Genomic DNA, 22,393 nt, shown 5'->3' on the forward strand with positions numbered 1-22,393 from the left:
TATTTATCAATTATTTAAACCATTTTTTATACATTAGATGGCTAATACGTCGACTATCTTCTTTACTTTATCCTACAACTCTTCTATTTTAATTCAAAAATAAAATACTTTACATTTTCAACTAATTATTTATTACTCTAAATATGTGACATCTTTGTTTGTTTAAGGTAAACGTGCTGTTGTTTGTGCATTTAATTATAAAAAAATCTATAAGGAAAAATTTGTGGTCATTAGTTAAATCCGTGGTTTTTACAGTATTACTTTACATTTATATTTTTGTTACTAAATATAATTAGTGGATTAAAATGATGTAAACAGCTAAGTAATGTTTAAATTTTAACATAAAATAATTCAAAATATGGATACATAAGTTACGCTGAAAGACATAAAACCTTCAACAGAATAATACGTATAAAAATTTACAGTTGTAGACAAATTTGATATTTACGAAGGTATCTTGCACATAAAAAAGTTTATAACTATTTCGTAGTCTGTGCACCATTTTATAGTATACTTTCTACTACTTGAATCTCTTGTGGAAACTTAATTTCTACATGGTCTTTACTACTTATTGTGTTTCATATAAATGAATTAATTTTCTTTTGCTTCGACTGTATTCAAAAATGAATAGAAAGAATAGGTCGTTTTAAATACCTAAAAATCATATTGTTAGTAACTGGGGTGTAAAATATCACTAATTAATAAATGATTTAAATAAATTAGTAGTGGTCATTACTATTATTATAATTAAAATAATAAAATGTTACACATATTTCTCTGATTTTTAATGATTAAATTTGTGTTACTTAATTTTACATTAACATTTTCTAAAATATTCTTTTTGTTTTATATTTTTAGTCCTTTGTACAATTCGACCATTTTGTCTATTCTTCCAAGCTTCCCTAATTTCTGTGATGGGTATATTTAAATATGTGGAATTTGGTTACAAACGTGATCCCCCATATTTTCAATAGGGCTGATGTCGGGAGACTGGGATGGTCAAGACAAAACGTGGATGCTTTGGTCTTTTATCAAATTCGACACAATTTTAGATTTATGTATTAAAAACAATAATTCAATAATAATTCATTCTTCAATATATGGAACCACCACTATGTTTCACTGTAGGTATAATAAACTTTTTGTGTAGATTTTTAAATATATTTTAAAAAGTTGCTATAATTATGACCACTACTGTACATATAAATATATACGTATAGAGTATTAAATCATGTAATGACAAAATTCATATTCCCATAGATTTAAAGCATGCTCGTCAAAATATTTGAAAATTAAATGTAGAAACTTACCGCCACACATGCCATTAAGTTTATATTATAAACACCACAAAAAGTAGATATTGTAATTGGCTCTGAACATTTCATCATAACCATTAAAAACAATTTTTTGAGTGATTCATTATCTGAGTTATACCAATCAGTGCCAAACAAACTATCGGTGATTTCCATACTCTATAAAGTTTTTCAATTAAATAAGCGGTAAATAACAACTATGTTAATGTTACCTGATCTGAAACGTCCTGACAAGGTTTGCAATACAGTACATATATTTGAAAAAAACTTTGTGCAACATAAGCAACTCCATTTATTCCATAGGACAGATCAATTCTAAATTAATTATTATGTATAATAATATTTTTGGAAAAAGTTGAATTGAGTTACTTACTTTGATTGTAATATGTAAATCTCAGAACACAGAGATATTACAGTTATACCTAACTGGACAAAAAATGTTAAGGCCATAGTGTCATTTAGCCGTTTTGTGTATCTAAAACATTATGATCCAATATCCTGTTTACCCAATTAAAATTAAATAAGGTGATATGAGAGGAGACAAAAGTTAACTTTATTGACTCATATGAACCCTTTTTCGGCATTTTCTATTATTTAAAAGAGTATTCTATTTCTACTTAAATATCTGGCAGTGATTTTGTTAATTTTTATGGTTATCTTCTATAATACTTAATGCAGCTAAATTAAATAAACCTTTTTACATTTAAAAATTAACATTAATAAATAATAAAATTAATTTTTACTCCAGACTCAATTGAATTTCAGATAGTTTTCATATATGTGACCTACCTTACTAAAAACATGTGGTGTTGATGATACTTAAGTATAATTTGTCTCATTTGGACACAACTGGTTTTTTCAAAACTCACTGTAGTAATCTTAGATTTTAAAAGTTTTATTTGCATTATTATCAATTGCAACATGTTATAAATCAAAATATCGAACATATATACCGATGTTATTATACTTGGGTAGAGATATAATTGAAGGAACCAAATTGGAATCAATCCTATACGTTTTGGTATGTACGAATAGTATAAACCCTCTCTTGTTGAAAACAGCGACAAAATAATCACGATTAGCATTGTCAAAAAATTAAACGACATATAAAATTTGCCATAAATGTCAATTCTCGAAATCATTTTTCGGCATTCTTCTTTTAATTCTTCATTACTATCATTTTCAAAACTCCAAAATTTGTCGATATCGATTATCAATTTTCTGAATTTGTCAGATTTAAAAAAGAAGACGTTATATTTAGCTATACACTAAAAATACATAATATATTTATTATCAAAGATCAATTTCGCGTTTTTTGAACATGATAGATAAACTTCTACTTATTACAATATATATTAAATTTCAATAAAACATTTTTAAGTTATTTTAGTGAATTATGCTTGATACAAGTTAATTACTGAATAGTTTTTTTAATGAGGCGTATTTGTACATTTGGAAATGAATGAAATGAAGTGATGAAGTTATCAAATAAAATTTACCTGAAATTTTACTTTTACTAAGAATGTATCTACTAGAAATGATTAATAAAATAACTTACATGAATCTGGGAAATCATACTTTCTGAAAAATACATGTAATTTGTATTTGGATTAAAAATTAGATCAGCCAAGGTCAATAAAGTATTAATAGTTGATATGGTAGTTAATATTGCGAATCTCCAGTATTTTTTAGGTTCAAGCGGATTTAGTCCAAGACACTGGGATATTTTCAAGCAAAAATTGATTGTTTTCTTGTACATAGCCATGACTTACAGACTCATGCAAATCACAATAACGATTATATTAAAATTATTCACCACCACTACAGAATAAGAACAATTAAGTCTTAAATAATATAAACGTTAATTTAATACCCCATAATTAAACTACCAATTTCATTTATTTACAAAATCATACATCTATACAAGCGAATAATATTGTTACTATAAATATTTTAAAATTAAATTGCATCTTAACCTTGTTGGAAACTATAATTTGTAAGCTATTACGTTTCAACCAATTCATACATTTTTGCCCTTTGCCATAATTTTAATTTATATTACTAAAGTAATTACCTACTTTATAATATTTATATTTACTAATTTGCTAATACTGATTTTAATCAGTACATAAATAATTTACATTATAAATTGACATTTTCTTAAAAAATGATAATATTATGGATTTAATTAGCTTTCAAATAAATTAACCGTCCACTTTTTTCTATTTTACCTCGAAATAAATAATACTATATATATATTTTTAATTAAATATTTATTACCATACTAGTATGAAACTACATCAATACATGAAAGTAAAATTATTTAAATTTAAACAAATTTGTCCTTCTTCAAAATATGGAAACAAGAGGAATAATATATATATAAAAATTTATAGTTGTAGACAAATTTTATATTCATTTGATGTAACTTAGACAAAACAAAATAAATATTTATTATTATTTACTATTATTTACTAAGAAAATATATTTATTTACTTCTTTACTTTATCCTACAACTTCTCGTTTTTAATTCAAAATAAAATACTTTCAACTAATTATTTATTACATATAAGATGTGACATATTTGTTTGTTTAAGGTAAGCGTCCTGTTGTTTGTGCATTTAATTATAAAAAAAAAATCTATAAGTAAAAATTTGTGGTCATTAGTTAAAACCGTGGTTTTTACGGTATTACTTTACATTTATATTTTTGTTACTAAATATAAATTAGTAGATTAAAATAATGTAAACAGCTGTGTAATATTTAAATTTTTACATAAAACTTCAAAATGTGGATACATAAGGTACGATGAAAGACATAAAACCGTCAACAGAATAATACATATAAAAATTTATAGTTGTAGATAAATTTGATATTTACGAATGTATCTTGCACATAAAAAAGTTTATAACTATTTCGTAGTCTGTGCACCATTATATATACTATTTTAATCTCATGTGGAAATAAATTCTGTATATATTCTTCACTAATTATTACGTTTCATATAAGTGAATTAAGTTTGTTTTTCTTCGACAGTATTCAAAAACGAATAGAAAGAATAGCTCGTTTTAAATACCTAAAAATTATTAGTGATAGTAACTGTAATATTAATTATTAAATAATTTAAATAAATTCAAAGATATATTAATGTATTAATTCGTAATGATAAAATTTATATTTCAAAGTATATACGGCTTAAATATAGAAACTTACCGCCACGCATGCCATCAAATTTACATTATAAATACCAGCAATAGAGATTGTAATTGGTTTTGAACATTTCATCATAGCCATTAAAAATATTTGTTTAACTGTTTTATTATTTAGATTATACCAGTCAGTGCCAAAGAAACTCTCGGTGATTTCCATACTCTACAAAGTTTTTTAAAAATTGAAACATTAACTATAGTAAAGCATCTTACCTGATCTGATATGTCTTGACAAGGTTTGCAGTAAAGTACATAAGTTTGGACAAATATTAAAAAAACATAGCCGACACCATTCATTCCATACGAAATGTCTAAACTAAACAAATTATTATAGAATAAGTTTTTGAAAAAAATATAATTATAGTCTTACCTTGTTTTTAACATATAAATTTCAGAACACAGAGTTACTACAGCTATACTTAACTGAACAAAAAATGTGAAAGACATGGAGTCATTTAGCCGTTTTGTGTATCTGAAACAATGTGCTTCAATATCCTGTTTATCTTAAACAAATTTAAGAGGTGAGAAATTAATTTTACTGACAGCAGAAGTTTAGCTATTCAGCTTCTTTATAAAGCATATAATTTAAAAGGGTATTTGGATATCCTCTCTAATAATATTCAATGCAGCTGAATCAACTCATCTGACTTATATTCCAATAGTTTATAAAATTAATTTTTACCCCGGATTTAATTGTAATTTTGGACAGTTCACTATATTCATATTGTGACCTACCTTTCTAAAAACATGTGATGTTGATGATACTTAATTAGAATTTGTCTGATTTGGGCACAGCTGCTTTTTTCAAAGCTCATTGTACTAATCTTAGATTTTAAAAGTTTTATTTGCATTACTACCAATTACAACATGTTAAAAATCAAAATATCGAATATATATACCGACGTTATTATGATTGGGTAGACACATAACTGAATTAACCAAACAGGAATCACTCCTATACATTCTGGTATGTAGGAATAGTACATACTCTTTCTGTTTGAAAACAGTGACAAAACAATCAATCCAATAATTGTCGAAAAATTATACGTAATATGAAATTTGGCATATTTGTGAATTCTCGAAATGATTTTTCGGCATTCTTCTTTTAATTCTATATTATCGTCATTCTCAAAACTCCAGAATTTGTCAATATCACTTATCAATTTTCTGAATTTATTCGATTTAAAAAAGAAAACATAATATTTTGCCAGACACTAAAAATACATACATACATTTATTATCAAAGATTTAAATAATTTCGCGTTTTTTAAGCACGATATTATTTAGAATCGTACATATTTGCTTTTATGATTTTCACATTTGTATGAAAACGTTCCGTCCTAAGGGGATATAAAATTTGAACTGTGCCGACGATAAACTTCCACTCATAATATATTAAATTTCAATAAAATATTTTGAAGATACGTTTAGTGAATAATTCTTTATTCAAAGTAATTACTGAACCAGTTTTTTAATGAGGCGTTTTTATACATAAGTATTTAATAAATGACTTGGGAAATTCTTAATAAAATTTTACTTAATATCTAAAAAATAAAATTTACAAAACTAATATTTACATTTAATCATACAAATGTATGTAATAATTGTTAAATTAATGTAATAAAATAACTTACATGAATTTGAGCAATAATACTTTCCGAAAAATACATGTAATTTATATTTGGATTATAAATTACATCAATCACGGTCAATAAAGTATTAATACATGACAAAGTAGTTATTATTAAAAAAGCCCAGTAGTTTCTTGGTTTAAGTGGATTCAGTGCAATATATGTTGATATGTTCAAGTAAAAATTAATTGTTTTCTTATACAAAGCCATGACTTACAGACTCAAGTAAGTCACAGTGCCTAACATTAAAATGATAATATGCAACCATGAATTTGTGCTGCATTAGAATAAATTCAGTGGCGGTGGATTATTTAATACCAAATTGTAACATCACAGTTGATTATTTAAAGTGGTGACAATTTAAAAATGTATATTTATCAATGTTAAATATAACATATTTATTTTTTTTAAGTGAATTTTCAAATATTACTATAAAATCAGTTATTAAATTGGCCTAGTCTTCTTATCTTAGCACCACCACTGCAGAATAAGAACAATTAAATCTTAAATAATATAAACGCTGTTTTACTCCCCCATAATTAGGCTGCTAATTTCATTTATTTATAAACTCTACATCTACACAATCAAATAATTTTGCTACTATAAATATTTTAAAATTAAATTGCGTTTTAACCTTGTTGGTAACTATAATTAGTGAGCTATTATGAAAACTAATAGTAATTACTAATCACAATACATACATTTTATACTCTATATATTATTAATAATGTTTCTAAACCTGTCAATTTAAATAAAACATTATTATTTACTATTTTACTAGTATTTGAATATACATTTTTTCTTCTTCAAAATATGGATAATACATATAAAAATTTGCAGTTGTAGATAAATTTGATATTTATTTCATTGTCTGAGTGAGCATCATGTATTATTTTTTAGTCGACAATCCGCTGTGAAAATTTAATCTTTACTATTTAATATGATCAATTTAAACATATTAATTTACTTTTGCTTCAAATGTATTCAAGAAGGAATAGAAAGAAAAACTTGACTTAAATACCTAAAAAATAGTAGAGTTATTAATTGAAATGTCAAACACCATTAACATTTGATTTGTAAATAATTATAAATTAATAAATATGTATAGATTAATATATGCAAATAACAATGAATGAAGTAAATATGAAAAATAGATACCTACAGCCATACATGCCATTAAATTTACATCATAAACACCAGCAATAGAGATTTTAATCGGCTTGGAACATTTCGTCATAACCATTATAAATAATCTTTTAAGCCTTTTATCGTTTATGTTGTACCAGTCAGTGCAAAATAAAGTATCGGCGATTTCCGTACTCTTTAAAATTTTCTTAATAAATATAAATAAAAACACGAACACCAACAATGTATGTTACCTGATCTGATATTTCTTGACAAGGTTTGCAGTAAAGTACATATATTTGGAAAAATATTAAAATAACATAGGCAATACCATTTACTCCATATGAAAGATCAAACCTATATAAATAATTTTGATACAATATTAATAAAATTTTAAGGCTCACCAATGTAATTGCGTTACTTACTGTGTTTTTAGCATGTAAATTTCAGAACATAGAGTTATTACAGTTATGCTGAACTGTACGAAAAAAGTGAAGGACATGGCATTATTCAATCGTTGTGTGTATCTAAAATAATATCCTTTAATAACAATTTAAGAGAAGATAAAAAATTATTTTTAAACATGCCAAATTGTAGAAAACAACCTTTAATAGATTAATCCGTATGTAATATATATTCCAAAATTTCTTTCTTCGCAAAATAAATTTTTTGCACTGAATTCCATTTAGAAATAATTTGCACGTGTACATAATGTTTTCTTATTATGAATCTAGACAATTATACTTATCGTTAATGAGTGCATCGTGACTTACCTAATTAAAAACATGTGATGTTGGTGGTATTTAGTTATTAAGTGTTTCATTTGAACATAATTATTATGTTTTTTGAAATTGATTGTACTAATATTAGATTTTAATAGTTGAATTTGCATTATTACCAGTTGCAACATGTTAAAAATCAAATAATCGAACATAAATACCACTGCTATTAATACTGGATATGTAGATAATTGAATAAACCAAATAGGAGTTTCACCTATACATTCTGGTATGTAACAATAATATAAACCGTGTCTATCTGAAAATACTGACAAAATAATCAATGTTATAATTGCAACTAAATAATAAATCATATATAATTTTCCATATTTGTCGATTTTCGAAATAGTTTTTCGACATTCATCTTGAAGTTGTTTATTCTCATCATTCTCAAAATTCCAAAAATGGTCAATATCCATTATCAGTTTTTTAAATTCAGTTGATTTAAAAAAGAAAACATTTAATTTTGCCAAACACTAAAAATATATATATATATATATATATATATATATATATATATATATATATATATATATATATATATATATATATATAGTTGTATATAATATCCAAAACTTAGCTACGTTTTGGCATGAATGTAATAAAATTTGATTGTTTAAAATTGAACATATTTGTTTTTATGCTTTTTACATTTGTATGAAAATATCCACGCCCATGGGCCTATAAAATTTCTACTAGGACGTCAATAAAATTTCCTCTCGTAATATATTATATTTCAATAAAACGTTTTTATAGACCCATTTAGGCGTTTAGATAGTACATGTTTAATAAATGACTATGAGCAAATTTTTATTTAGAAAACAATCAAAACTGAAAAACTAAGGATATGTACCAAATAATTATATGATTTATTTGATATATTAGCAAATAATATTAATTTCTTATCACGCTTATAATAATTATTAAATTAATATAATAATATGACTTACATGAATCTGGGCAATAATGCTTTCTGAAAAATACATATAATTTATATTCGGATTAAAATATATATCACCAATAGTCAATATAAAATTAACACATGACAAACTAGCGAATATCGCAAATGGCCAATATTTTTTTGATTTAAGTGGGTTAAGTCCAACATATTGGAGCATGTACAAATAAAAATTTATTGTTCTCTTATACAAAGCCATGACTAACAGACTGCAAATACAAATTACAATGTCTAGTAGTAAAAATATAATATGCCACTATTAACCCTTTGGTGTAATACCACATCAGTGGTGGCGCAAGAATGCGGTTAAAAACAATTACATTACTATTGATTATTTAAAAAAGAGGCAATTTTTAAAATGAAGACCGTTTTAATATTAAAAAAAAAAATACAATTTTATATTTTATCTGATTTAATACCATTTCTTACAAGATTGTAAATATAGAAACTCAAACTATTAATCTCAGCACCACCACTGTAGGATAAAAACAATTAGATCTTAAATTATATAAACGTTATTTTCATCCCCCATAATTATGCTGCCAATTTTATTTATTTACAAACTCTACATCTACACAATCTAACAATTTTGTAAGTGTAAATGTTTTAAAATTTAATTACATATTAACCTTGTTAGAAACTATAATTTATAAGCTATTACGAAAAGTGGATTTCATATAAACATTTTATGTTTTTTACAGTAATATCATTTTTTATTAGTAAAATATCTACCCAATTTATAATCCCTCCTAACAACTCGTATTTATATTTAGTTTTAAGAAATTAAACTAATTTTAACACCGTGAATTGTTTATTTTACTGTCGTTCAGCACTTATTTGTGGCCTTATGAAACATCTTATTTTATCGTCTTTCATATACATTTTTCCCTCGTGTTTTTCCTGAAACAAAAATATTTTTTGTGAAGCAATCTTGATAATACTAATAAGTATTGTACTTACATTATGATCAACAGTGAATCTTCGAAATGAATTTTTCTTTATGCCAATCATGTCACCTTTAACAACTTCAATTCTTATCCATTGATCATTATTATCTCTGATGTCTAAATATCCGCTTCCTTGAAGAGTCAAGTAATACACATCATCATTCAGTAGGTGTTCGACAAATAAACTTTTTAATTCGAAACCTACTAAACTTTTAATGTTCATACTAGTGACTACACCTCTGTCTTTCTTCAACCGATCCAAATTTTCATCGACTTCACTATGGATCTATTGATGAAAATGAGATTCAAAGACAAATTTGTTCATTTCGCTTACTTACTTCAAAGAACTCAATTCCGCAACATGCCTGCAGATCATCCAACGACACATACTGTGGAGGTAAAGTTAAATTCATTTCTTTAGGATCTTCAATTTCACTGTTTAAAACCCACGCACGAACCATTTTTACCTGATATATTGCAGTTTACAATGTGTACATTCATGATGATTTATTGTACTAATAATAAATAAACTCACGTGGCATTTACCAGTTGTTTCATAAATGTTATTTTAGGTGTTAAAAAATCTCATTAGACAAAACTTTAGTATCTTAATACTAATTAGTCTCATGAACAATATTGGGTCTTGGTGTCAAAATTGTTAATTGACGTTGTTATTATGGAAACATTAACCATCCATCGGTTCCATTTTATTGTCATTATCTATTTTACATATATTTTTTTCTATGAGGAAATCTTCATTTTAACTAGTTTACATATTTTACAATACTCCGGTACAATGCTATAATACTTTTTATGTAATAATTAAAATTATTATTTCTAATAAGTACAAAATTAACATAAAAATAAATTAATTTATTTATTAATTAAATTAATCATTAATTATGAAAATTGATGATATACACCAACATATTTATTTTGTATAAGATATATCTCTGATTTATTTTATCAATCCATTATATCCTAAATTTTGATTTTAATATAGTGTATTTCTAATAAAGAAATCATGCCTTGCGTGGGTGGAAAAATTAAAACCAAGAACAGTTGGTCGGCAACCCAGTATACACCGCAGAATTCAGATTGTCTATCCCTCTTTCTTTTCATAACCTTAATGTTGTCTGTATCAAAATAAACAATGAATTTACAACGTTTATAACTAAATTTTGTTCAAGAGTAGAGTACTTATATGACATGGATATCAAAAATATAAGAATGGATTTATGCAGGCTGTGTCAAAACAGATTCGGCATATATTCCATAATTGACGATGAAGACATATTAATAAGAATTCAGAATTACCTGAACATACATGTAAGATCAAACAAATCACTTAATATTTTTATTAAATATGTATTTTCAGGTAAATGATGATGTTTCACATTTACTGCCTAACACAATATGTTCAGTGTGTAAGACTGAGTTGCAAAACATTCAAACATTTATTCAGAATATCCAAGAGGTTGATCAAATATTACACAAATTGGCACTTAATAGCAATACATTTGAGGAATCTGATAATACCAGTGACTGCACAAATTTTAACAATAGTTTAAAGTGTGAAAAATGTTCTGCAATATTTCAAGACACAAACTTATTTAATGAGCACATAAAATCACATTTTAACACATCACAATATAATTGCCCCATGTGTTTAAAGTCTTTTACTAAACAGGCAAATTTCATTTGTCATAAGAAAAAACATTCTGAAATATATTGCCATCAATGTGATTCATTTTTTGAAAACAAAATAGACTGTGATGTTCATGTTTGTCAAAATAAAAGTGATTGTATTATTCTACAATTTCTTAATTCAAATAATGTACTAATTAGTTTATTTTTTAGATGAAGTATCGGAGAAAGTATCCACTATGAAATATGGTATGTCTAGCTTACAAATTTAATCAAAATTAGTTTACATGTTGTATTTTTTAGAGTATGAATGTGAAATTTGTAAAAAGAAGTTTTCTAAAAGGAGTTATTTACAAGCTCACACTAACACTCATAAGAATCAATTTCCTTGTAAAAGAAAAGATTGCTCAGTCATTTGTAGTACTTCATATGCTTTAAAGATCCACGAAACTGACCATGAAGGGAGCAAACCATTTTTATGTGTTACTTGTGGTATTTATCACGAATTATTAGAAAGAGCTTATATTTTACACATTGCATTTTAGGAAAATCATTTCAAACAAAAAATTTGTTAAACTGTCACGAAAAAACCCACTTAACAATTAAGGATTATGTTTGCAAACCTTGCAATCTCCAGTTCTCTGCAAGAAGTAACTTAAGGTGTCACGAAAAGAGTCATCATTTAGGAATAAAATTTTATTGTTCAAAGTGTACAAAATGTTTCACATCTAAGAATACTTTAGAGAGACATGAGAAAATTCATACTGGAGTAAAAGAATTCAATTGTGATCATTGCAAAGCTTCATTTTACACGAAAAAGGAGTTGCTTAAACATCAGAAATATCACGAGGTAAGTTGCAATTTAAGTGCGTCCCTTGTGATTTAAATTTAAATTAAAATCAATAACGTTTCCCAAATTAAAAAACAAAAATTAATCGATTAATTGGGGTTATTTCTATTTATTCAAAGTGAGTTGGTATTCCTTAAAAACGTTATAGGTTAGTTATCTGTCAAACATTCCAAGTAAATAAACTAAAAAAATGTCTCAGTTGCCCGACGAAAACGACAATAACGAACGCAGTTTTGATAATGAAGCAGCAAAGAACGACAAAATGTTTACATTAAAAAAATGGAACGCGGTGGCGATGTGGAGCTGGGACGTTGAATGCGACACCTGTGCTATTTGCAGGGTGCAAGTTATGGATGCTTGTCTCCGTTGCCAAGCCGAAAGTAAAAAAGATTCTTACGGGAAACAGGACTGCGTTGTGGTTTGGGGGGAATGTAATCATTCTTTTCACTACTGTTGCATGTCTTTATGGGTTAAACAGAATAATCGTTGCCCCTTATGTCAACAAGAGTGGTCCATACAAAGAATGGGAAAATAATGGTTAGAAAAATATTTTTTTAGTTAAATTTTAGTACTTTTTGATTATTTGACTCTTTGCTTATATTATTAATATAATTAGTATTGTTGTCTATTGTTACAGGGCATAAGGAACTACCAATGTACAGAATGTTACAAATCATTTTTTGAGAAACATCATCTAATCATACATCAGAGGATACACACAGGAGAAAGGCCATTTGTATGCCAAATTACTGGTTGTGATAAATCATTTATGGATAATCAGAAATTGAAGCGACACCTTAAGGCTAAGCATTTCACTTAAGTCACTCACCCGTTTTTTTAAAGTTGATGTTTAATTTTATATATGTATTATGAGTTGTGATTTATTTGCGTATGAATAAGTAAAATATTTTTTACAAAATATGTTTTTTATTTATATTGTAAAATAACTGTTGTGGTGTTTGAAATAATTTAGTCAGGTTTTCTGTTCATCCTAGAATATTGAGGTTGTCTCCCAGATATAGAAAATGCGAAGTATATGGTCATAAAATTTAGATTTTTTTGAATAAATCTTTAAATCTGCGGGAATAATGTATTAAAGTTGCAGAAATAATATCGTGGGAACTACTTAAAACCTTAAATGGGGTCCTTTACATACTTTTAATTTATTTTCTTCTTTAAATGATTTAAGCCTTCGACTAAAGAAAAAGTAATCTAATTCAAAATCCATAAATATATTAATTTTCGAAAAATTTATAAATAAAATAAGAAATTAGAAATTCACAAATACATTCTTTCCCACTTAATCTAATTAATGATTATTGATAATGTTTAAAATGTGGCCATTTAGAAAATATATTATGGTTGATTTTGATTACTCGTGAACCGTTCACGAAACGTTTTCATCGAATAAATCAATTCCGTGATTCACGAGTTCCGTTCGAAACAGTTGAAACGGTGCCAGGATGCAGTTATCCTGCGTCCTTCCTATTTGCGGTCCTTGGTCGACGGTGGCGATCAGCCGCAATTTAAATAATAGGAGAACCTGTCCGACAGCCCACATGCAAATCGGCGAGTAGACGACGAGAGGACGTTTTTGTGCGGCGACGAGTGCGAGAGAGTGAAAGTGGCGCGGCACGGCACTCATGCGGAGTCCGAGAACGAAGGCCGATCTATCGCGGACGCGGGTCCAAAGCAGCGGTGCACACAGCTGAGCGCCGGCTTAATTCAAAACGCCATCGGAAGCAGACGCGCCAAGGCACCGGGTCCAAAAGTGAAAGGGGTGTTATTTCTGCTAGACGCTACCAGCCCCCGGTGGGCGAGCGCTCCTGCGGGCATCCGTTTTCTGATTACGCGACGGCGATCTTGCATGTGTCGTCCTGTGCCTCTGATTCAGGATTATTGGAACGCTGTTTGCATGTCAGGGTTTTATTCTGTTTTTGTGTAGTGACTGGATGTGTGCTCGAATCGAACACTCATTGGAATTATTGCCGTTATTTTAACGTAAGTATTTGGGGGTGATTGTTATAAAAATTGTAAAGATTTAAACTAATATTATGTTTCCCTAGTTTATTATTAGGGTATTTTATTTCAAAATTATATCAATTTTTATATTATGCGTTATTTAGGATTAGACTTTAGTTTTTTATAATATTTTTAAATTAAATTTTAAGCAATTATTAACGCCAATACACTTAATTTAAACACTTCGCTTTGATATAAATCGATAGGTGTTTTAACTTAGTAAATGTAAAAATAGAAATAATTGCATACATACATTTAAATAAACAATATTTTTTAAATTAATATTTTACTCAAGAATAACTCCCAAGACATACAGATTCCTAGCTTTAATAAAAAACTAAATATAGTGATTTAATTAAATTTATTGCCTTATATATATTAAATTATTTAAAAATTTATATATTTTACATATTTTTTAAAGATTATTGTGTAATTGTAAAATGTCTATATGGAAAAAATAAAATAAAATTAATACAAAAATTACATATGTATACTATTTCAGGAATGCCTGATTATCTTTCAGGTACTAATAACTTATTATTTTTTTCACATATTTTTAAGAAATATTTAATGCAATTGTTAAAAATTTATAAATTTTGAAATAATATGATGAAGTAATGACATAATATTTGGCAATGATTGCTATTACAAAATATATTTTAACGTTAAAAACAATTGCAACAAATGAATAATGAGTGCTATAAATAAGGTATTTAATTTATAATTGCACACAGGGGACATAAAATTAGTCATTTGAATTCCAACAGCTGATAACCAATGCACTTGAAAAATGATGTTTTAATTGAAAATATATTATATAGCTAAATAATTATTGCTCAATTATATTTAAAATTAAAATATTAGTACAGGCTTTTGTTGTACATTGTTTTAATGTTAGTGCACAGCATATCTCGTGTCACCTCAAATTTATTTTGTCAATAACTGAAAATTAAAAAAAAAATATATATTAAATTAGCATCTGAAATATTTTTTTAATTTTTATTAGAAGTATATAAAATCTGGTAGGAAATATTAATGTAATTCCTTTTTTATCGATTATACATTTGACCCTAGGTAAACTAAAATGAACAAGTTCCGTGCTGAGTTTTAATCAATAGTAACATGTTCAAAGTAGGTTGTTGGTTCACGGAATTGTTAAATATTTAGAACAAAAGGAAGATCATTAATATATTGGTTTTAGTAGAATTAGATATAATTAATTAATATTTATTTTAACTAGTCGTAGGTAATATTTACGTGAAGTATGTCACGTAGTTAATTAAAGAAATAAAAATTTGCGGCTGTATTATACTTAAACTAAAATTAATTTGTACATTTTTTTATCATTTTATACCTATATATATATATTTAAAAATTGTGTGTTAGATTTACAGTTACTATGACTTGAATATATGTGGCTTAATAGTGTGTTACTTTGAAAATAATTACCACTAAGATAATCCACGAAGTGTAATTGTTAAGTTAAGTTAAGTTCTGTTAATAATTACTTATTTCCAATTATTGGAATTAAATATAATAAGTTTTGTATAGGTACTATTTTTTTAGCCAAACAAATCATTTAATTACATATGTTAAATATGTCCATGGAATAATGAACACAGATATGAATTATGATTTATTACAACAGATTAGAACTAGTATGTATTGTTCGGCAGTATAAAATTTAATTATTAATAAATTATAAGAAAATAAATAACAGAACACTCCTTTTACATAAAGCAAAGCTATAAAGGCATATTAAGAGACTTGATAGCATCAAGTCTTTAGGCAATCAGAGACTTTTGCCACAATTCCATTGTATTTAATCTGACATAATAATAAAAAAATATATTTCAAATATTAGACAATAAAATATATGTTTTAATAGTTATTATTAATTTTAATAGTGTTATATTATTATATTATTTTATTTGTAATTCAGAGTTTAATTTCAGAAGACCCATATATTAGAGATTTGTTTTATATGTATATTTTCTTACTAATTTAAAGACTATTTACGAAAACATGAAAAGTTGTTATATTTTAATAGTTTTCGTTGGTTTTTATTATGTATATTTTATCTGTAATTCACATTTTAATTTCATGAGGTCATTATCCACACATTGAAGATTTGTTTTATATTCATATTTTCAAATTTTACAATAATTTTCTTAAATTAATTACTAATATTTACCAAAACTTGTTCTCCATTAGAATTATTAAAAGTTGTTTATTTGGATATCAAGTATGTTTTTGATAAATTATACTACATGGTTTACTGTCGGTCACTATAAGAAACATGTATTATTTCCAAAATACTAATTTATTACACACATTTCTGAAAAATTAGCGGTTGATTAACTTAATGTAATTTTAATTTAATTAACTCTAAAATGTTTATCATAAATTGTATGTAAATTGACATTTTGACCCACCTTATAAGGTAATACATTTTTTAATGCAGTATTAGTCAGGAGGACTATATTTAGAAAAACTGCCGCAGAGTCCAGAGATTGATTTATTAATTTTTCACACGCAACACGATTTAAATTAAAATAATATACAAACACTGGCTTTCAATTTTAATTAATCCGCAGAGTTAATTAAATATATGTTTTAAAAAGCTGTTAGTTCTAGAATAAACAAATTAAGATTTCATGAATACAAATAAAAACTTTATATAATAGCGCCGACCATAGAATGATCGCAAGTGGGCGACAAATTTGCATATTATTAAAATCTACACATTTCACGGAATATTGCTTCGCAGAAGTATGATGTGTAATTCTTACTTCGACTGGAGTGTTGTAGTTCAATTGCAGCGACAATGCTGGGAATTGTCATCCATTAAAATAATAATTTTTATTATTAACACATCATGCAACAATAAAAATTGTGCATTTAACATGTACAGTGTGGCTCATATGAAGGATAAAAAATAAAATTAAACTCTTTATTTCGATTTTAACAAACTTTTTTCAATTATAAAGCATGAAAGTACGTAATTATAGACAAAATGTCACTCGTTTATGGCCCAAAATCAAAACCTACAGGGAATTTTAAGCATGAAAATTGAAGAAATCATTCTAGTTAATTTTTGAATTAAGTACCCCCTGAAATGCGCATATACCAAATTTCATAAAAATTTTATGCATATTCATAAATCAAATTAAAAATCAATTTCTTGATATCCTTAAAAATTAATAGAATTTAATGATGAATTATGACTGTTTATTCTATAGCCTAGTTTATTAAAAAAATAATTTTATTCACTGGTGTAATTTTCCATAAAAAAATTCAAATGGTCCACACTATATATTATGAATGCTCACATATTTTTGACCAATGTTTTCATCAATAAGCAATCAATATTTATATTTTTATTTGCCATATACTTAATAATTATTTTAATGATTATTAGTAAGTAGATTAAATATTGACATATATCATAAATATTATAATTGACAGACAATAAATACATAATATTGTCCACGGAACTGGGCCATTTAAATTAAACATTTTATAATTTAACATAAAATAAAAATTAAAAATTATTCAGTTACACCACTGTGAAGTTTTTCTTAGCGCATAGCAATGTCAATTTTCTTGATATCCTTAAAAATTAAGATAATTTGAGATTTTTTTGACAATTTATTTTATATTTATTTAATTAAAAAATAAATTCAGTCCTGTGGTGTAGTTACATTTCCCATAAAAAATGCAGACAAAAAATATAAATTTTTATTGGGGTATCTCCTTCAAATGCCCCCTCTGTGTATTATAAATACTCACATATTTTTGACCAATTTTTTCCATCAATAAGCAGTCAATATTTATGTTCTTATTTGCCATATACTTAAGATTTGTTTTAATGATTATTAGTAAGCAGATTAAATGTTGGCATATATCATAAAAATTGTAATTGACAGTCAATAAATACATAAAATTATCCACGGAACTGGGTCATTAAAATTAAATGTTATAATTTAACATAAAATGAAAATTAAAAAATTATTCAGTTACACCACTCTGACGTTTCCCTCGGTACGCAGCAATATCAATCCCGTCCTTAAATCGTGGACTACGACACCATTAATAAAAATTTATGTATTTGAATTTAAATAAAATCGCAATATCGCAATGTGCAATTTTGAATTCTTGGCTCATTATCATTCCAAAACAGTAACCGGCGACATGTATAGGTTTACATTTTATATTAAAATAAATGCGAAATGAATTTATCAATGTAAACAACTGGACTTTTTAATGTTTTTTTTTTTCGTACACCGTGGAAAATTGTCATGTTGAAGACCGTTGGCGGTGATCCACTTCCAATAAGGTTAAATTTCGAGGCGCCCTATGTTCATAATTATCATAAAAACACATTTACAAACTCCGAGAGGCTTCATAAAAATACTTTTCCAACAAAGCGATCATAAATCTGTTGCATGCAATGTGCAGATTGGATAATTTCAGGGAAGTCGATTAAGTTTCATAGTTCAGTAATGCCACGATAAACGTAAACATTTTTAAATCGCGTTATCCTATAATATCTGTCTATGTTTATTTATGTAAAACAATTAGCATTCATTATCCACTTCGTCGGTTGGCCAAAAGTCCGTTACGTAATGTTTCATGTGAAGAAACGTAGATAGTACCTAAAGAAATCCAATTGGCGCCTGTGGAAATCATTGAATAATACATTAAGCAAAAATAAATGTCGGCAAATTTACGTTCTATTATTTAATTTCTTGTATTGGCTAATTTAGAAATGTTTCAGAATGTGTTTACAGATCAGTTTTACGCCCCCCGTTGTTCACAAATGTTACTCACTACCAGTGTTAAAAAGCCATTATATAGGCTATAAAACATAAACCATGGTAATTAACATAGGAATTGTCATTAGAATAACAAGTCAAACTAATTAATTTCGTTTTAAAATAAATCAAGTTTTATAGTAGGACTTAACAATATTTATAGTATTTATCGTGTAAAATAAAGCCATAAATTGGATTGAGTTGTAAACTTGTATAAACTAGGGATTAATGCAGTGATGCAATCTGACTTTTTAAAAAATATTTTAATTAATTCAGACATTCGATACACTTTAAACCTCTTGTAAGAATGTCAAATGATAAAAGTTTTACCGGATACTAATTCCTTGGAGTATATCCAAAGGATGAGGTTTACTTTTAAATAATATTTATTAATTACACAAACTGTGGCACGTGTCTTATATAAAAATGATGAAAAAACAATATTAAATAAAAATTTAAAATATATTATCAAGTTACAAAATAATAAAATAGTCTAGATTTTTTTTAACTTAAATACAATTAACCGTTGTTCACAGGACATCTTGCATACGTCTATCTTGTTTTACGTGTTACATGAATTATATAATCAGAGTTCATCAATGATATAATTAGTTTTTTATAACTTTCATTTGTTATGCAGTATGACTGTAACTAACAATTTTATAGCTTGATATTATAATTATAGCTATATACGACGAAATTTACCTTGATGAACAATTGAATCTTGGACTACCAGGACTATTGGAATATGTTGCAATTAAATGCGAAAGCAACTTTACTAATTATATTCATACAAATGTGTCTTCTTTTCAATAAACCTAATGTTCTAACAGTATTAGCCCAACTTAATGGTCCATATTCATGTCGTGAACTGAGTCTTATCTTAAAATTTATGCTACCTAGCTACCATATAAGTTAACATTTGCATAATTTACAGTTCTCCTGAATACCAACTCGACGACAGGGTTTTCCTGCTGTTCCTAGAACTCAAAAATCTATTCGCATAAAATAAAACTTAATTATAATGGATAAAATAAAAAAAAAATAAATCAGGAATCTACAATTAACATTCCATTAATACTTTAACTTTAACATTTTATAGTAAAGTAACTTTAAAGTAACGACGTGATTCATATAGCCTTTTTAAGTCTTTACTATACAAAGTGGTCGTAAGTTCATTGACAAACCAAACTCTTTCAAAAAGCCTATTCCGAAATTTACAAATTGCGGCACCGGATATACCTACACAAATTCTTTCTGATTCATTTTATGTTAGTGAATTTGTTAGTAACCTTTTTGACATACTGAATTTTAATTAGGAAACCATTGTTTTAATATTTTTAACTAAATGAAATAGTATTGGAAGATTTTTTAGGCAGGAGCCAAATACCAACGTCCGACATGGCATTTTTTTGTATCTTCATTATGTTGTCAATTAACTTAATTTATAAATGAATCGTTTTGTAAAGTTGGTTATTTATTTTACATTGAATGACTTAATTAACCAAAAAGTTAAAGAGATTCCGTTATTATTATATTAATTTACTTTTGTTGTTTTATTATATATTATTATAAAAAGTTACATATATTTTTCTGAGTTGGATATAAATATAATAACGTTAATTTTGAAAGGGATTTTTAATGTTTAAATTTGTGTTATTTTGTTTAACATTAACACTTTTATATCATTTTTGTTTTATAATTTTGACCCATCTCCGTGGTATTAGACTCGATCATATTTAAGCTTCCTAAATTAATATAATGACTTCATTTAAATTTGATGTCGACTCTGATTTTAAATGTGATCCTTGTTTTCTCTAGGGTTAATGTCTCAAGATTAAGACGGGCAAGGATTTGTGTTTGGGATCATTTTTATATTGAAACACATCAATATAATCAATAAATGATATTGTTGTTTAATCCATTTCATTAGTCCCATTTCTTATAAATTGCCTTTAACTTCAGTTGGCGATAAAATTGGATTACTTTTTGACATTGGCATTATTTTTTCACATAATTTTTGTCGTAGCTAACAATTAGACAGTTTCCCTAAATTTGTTAATAATATGGGAAACAACTCAAATAGCCATAAGCACTTAGCCATCTCTTCTCGTTTCTCTCTATCTTAGTAACACTGAATTATTATTATTATTTCTTACATTTATATAAAAATTACGCATTGAATACAGAGTGGCATATGTGTGAATTGAACAATGATTAGGAAAGTCAAAAAAGCTTTGCTAATTTCATTTAATAAATTAAATCCCAGATCAGTTGCACTTTGTTGTATCGTATTAAACAAACGTACACATGTGCATATAAATTTTTCAGCAAAACATAAATAATAATAAATTCAACATAATCATGCGTAATTTAATTTGTACAGTCCACCGGTGGATCTAGGTCAGAAATCTTAACATGGAAACGTAAAGGATTATTTTCAACCCTGACCACACCATATTGTTAAAACCATTCACACTTACAATTGTTGAAGATTTATGCCATAAATGATTTTGTAAGATCGTGAATCATCACTGGAGCATGGGCAATATGCAAATGGGTGATTTATGCAATTTGTGTCGGTCAATTTCATCTCGACAATATGGAACCTGTTGACACTAAACACATGGCGACTTTATCAAAGTTCAAAATGTCCCGCAAATTACCTCGATTTCAGTTTTTCTCGTTACTACTGCAATTGTAAGTAATGGTTTTACTATATGTTTAACTGTTTTTTGTTTGTTAATACCATGAACGGTGAGTTATTAATTTTAATTATACTTATTAAAAAGCAATAATCGCTGATTCTGAAATATGCAATTACGTCTGTTATTAAGTTGCATTTTTGCTTAAAGTTTTTATAAAGACCGTTTTTCCAAGAATAATAAGACTTTTTGTTTGTGTTTATTTTTTTAATTATATAAGCATCTTCCGGAAGTAAGTATGCTGAAGAAACAATGAGTGAAATTTTGGATCGCCGTTGTGACACAATTTCCAAATGAGCTGCTTAAATCTTGCCAATTTAAAGAATGTGCACTTTTCTCTATCGAGCCGTTTTCTTTGTGTTGAAGGTTTTGTAGCAACGACGTCGTGAA

At 26.5% G+C, this 22,393-nt stretch overlaps 4 protein-coding genes and 1 long non-coding RNA gene across 11 annotated transcripts in view; 2 read left to right on the plus strand and 3 right to left on the minus strand.

Annotated features, from left to right (window-relative positions):
* Window positions 1-117: 117 nt before the first annotated feature.
* On the minus strand, window positions 118-2,518 carry LOC109609087 (odorant receptor 22b-like). Its single transcript, XM_049964831.1, has 5 exons — window positions 2,103-2,518; window positions 1,687-1,788; window positions 1,526-1,628; window positions 1,311-1,472; window positions 118-654 (listed from the first exon to the last, which is right to left on the minus strand). The coding sequence occupies exons 1-5, from the start codon at window positions 2,453-2,455 to the stop codon at window positions 592-594; spliced, it is 783 nt and encodes a 260-aa protein (XP_049820788.1). The 5' UTR covers window positions 2,456-2,518; the 3' UTR covers window positions 118-591.
* A 4,267-nt stretch (window positions 2,519-6,785) lies between these two features.
* LOC126264986 (uncharacterized) lies at window positions 6,786-7,769 on the minus strand. The gene is made up of 3 exons (XR_007547542.1): window positions 7,704-7,769; window positions 7,533-7,635; window positions 6,786-7,474 (listed from the first exon to the last, which is right to left on the minus strand). It is a non-coding gene; the product is annotated as an uncharacterized LOC126264986 (long non-coding RNA).
* A 353-nt stretch (window positions 7,770-8,122) lies between these two features.
* On the plus strand, window positions 8,123-13,378 carry LOC109609053 (oocyte zinc finger protein XlCOF15). 3 transcript variants are annotated; one of them, XM_020025670.2, is made up of 6 exons: window positions 11,116-11,291; window positions 11,341-11,767; window positions 11,823-11,858; window positions 11,913-12,101; window positions 12,155-12,459; window positions 13,097-13,378. In XM_020025670.2, exons 1-6 carry the CDS (start codon window positions 11,172-11,174, stop codon window positions 13,277-13,279), a joined length of 1,260 nt encoding a protein of 419 aa, XP_019881229.1. In that variant the 5' UTR covers window positions 11,116-11,171; the 3' UTR covers window positions 13,280-13,378. The 3 variants fall into 3 exon arrangements, with proteins under 3 accessions (XP_049820995.1, XP_019881229.1, XP_049820996.1); XM_049965038.1 differs by lacking the exons at window positions 11,116-11,291; window positions 11,341-11,767 and adding an exon at window positions 8,123-8,286; XM_049965039.1 differs by lacking the exon at window positions 11,341-11,767 and having other exon boundaries at window positions 11,146-11,206.
* LOC109609054 (acireductone dioxygenase) lies at window positions 9,172-10,563 on the minus strand. Of its 2 annotated transcripts, XM_049965040.1 has the most exons (4): window positions 10,498-10,563; window positions 10,301-10,429; window positions 9,976-10,248; window positions 9,172-9,915 (listed from the first exon to the last, which is right to left on the minus strand). In XM_049965040.1, exons 2-4 carry the CDS (start codon window positions 10,421-10,423, stop codon window positions 9,832-9,834), a joined length of 480 nt encoding a protein of 159 aa, XP_049820997.1. In that variant the 5' UTR covers window positions 10,424-10,429; window positions 10,498-10,563; the 3' UTR covers window positions 9,172-9,831. The 2 variants fall into 2 exon arrangements, with proteins under 2 accessions (XP_049820997.1, XP_019881232.1); XM_020025673.2 differs by having other exon boundaries at window positions 10,301-10,555.
* A 728-nt stretch (window positions 13,379-14,106) lies between the features above and the next one.
* The window catches only part of LOC109609102 (inverted formin-2), a 44,435-nt gene continuing 36,148 nt past the window's right edge, over window positions 14,107-22,393 (plus strand). For all 4 annotated transcript variants that reach the window (XM_020025729.2, XM_020025731.2, XM_049964443.1 and 1 more), the window contains exon 1: window positions 14,107-14,460. The gene's annotated coding sequence lies outside the window, so the exon portion shown is untranslated. The remainder of the gene's footprint in view (window positions 14,461-22,393) is intronic.

This window comes from Aethina tumida, chromosome 3, assembly GCF_024364675.1.
Source record: "Aethina tumida isolate Nest 87 chromosome 3, icAetTumi1.1, whole genome shotgun sequence".
Classification (NCBI taxonomy): Eukaryota; Metazoa; Arthropoda; class Insecta; order Coleoptera; family Nitidulidae; genus Aethina; species Aethina tumida.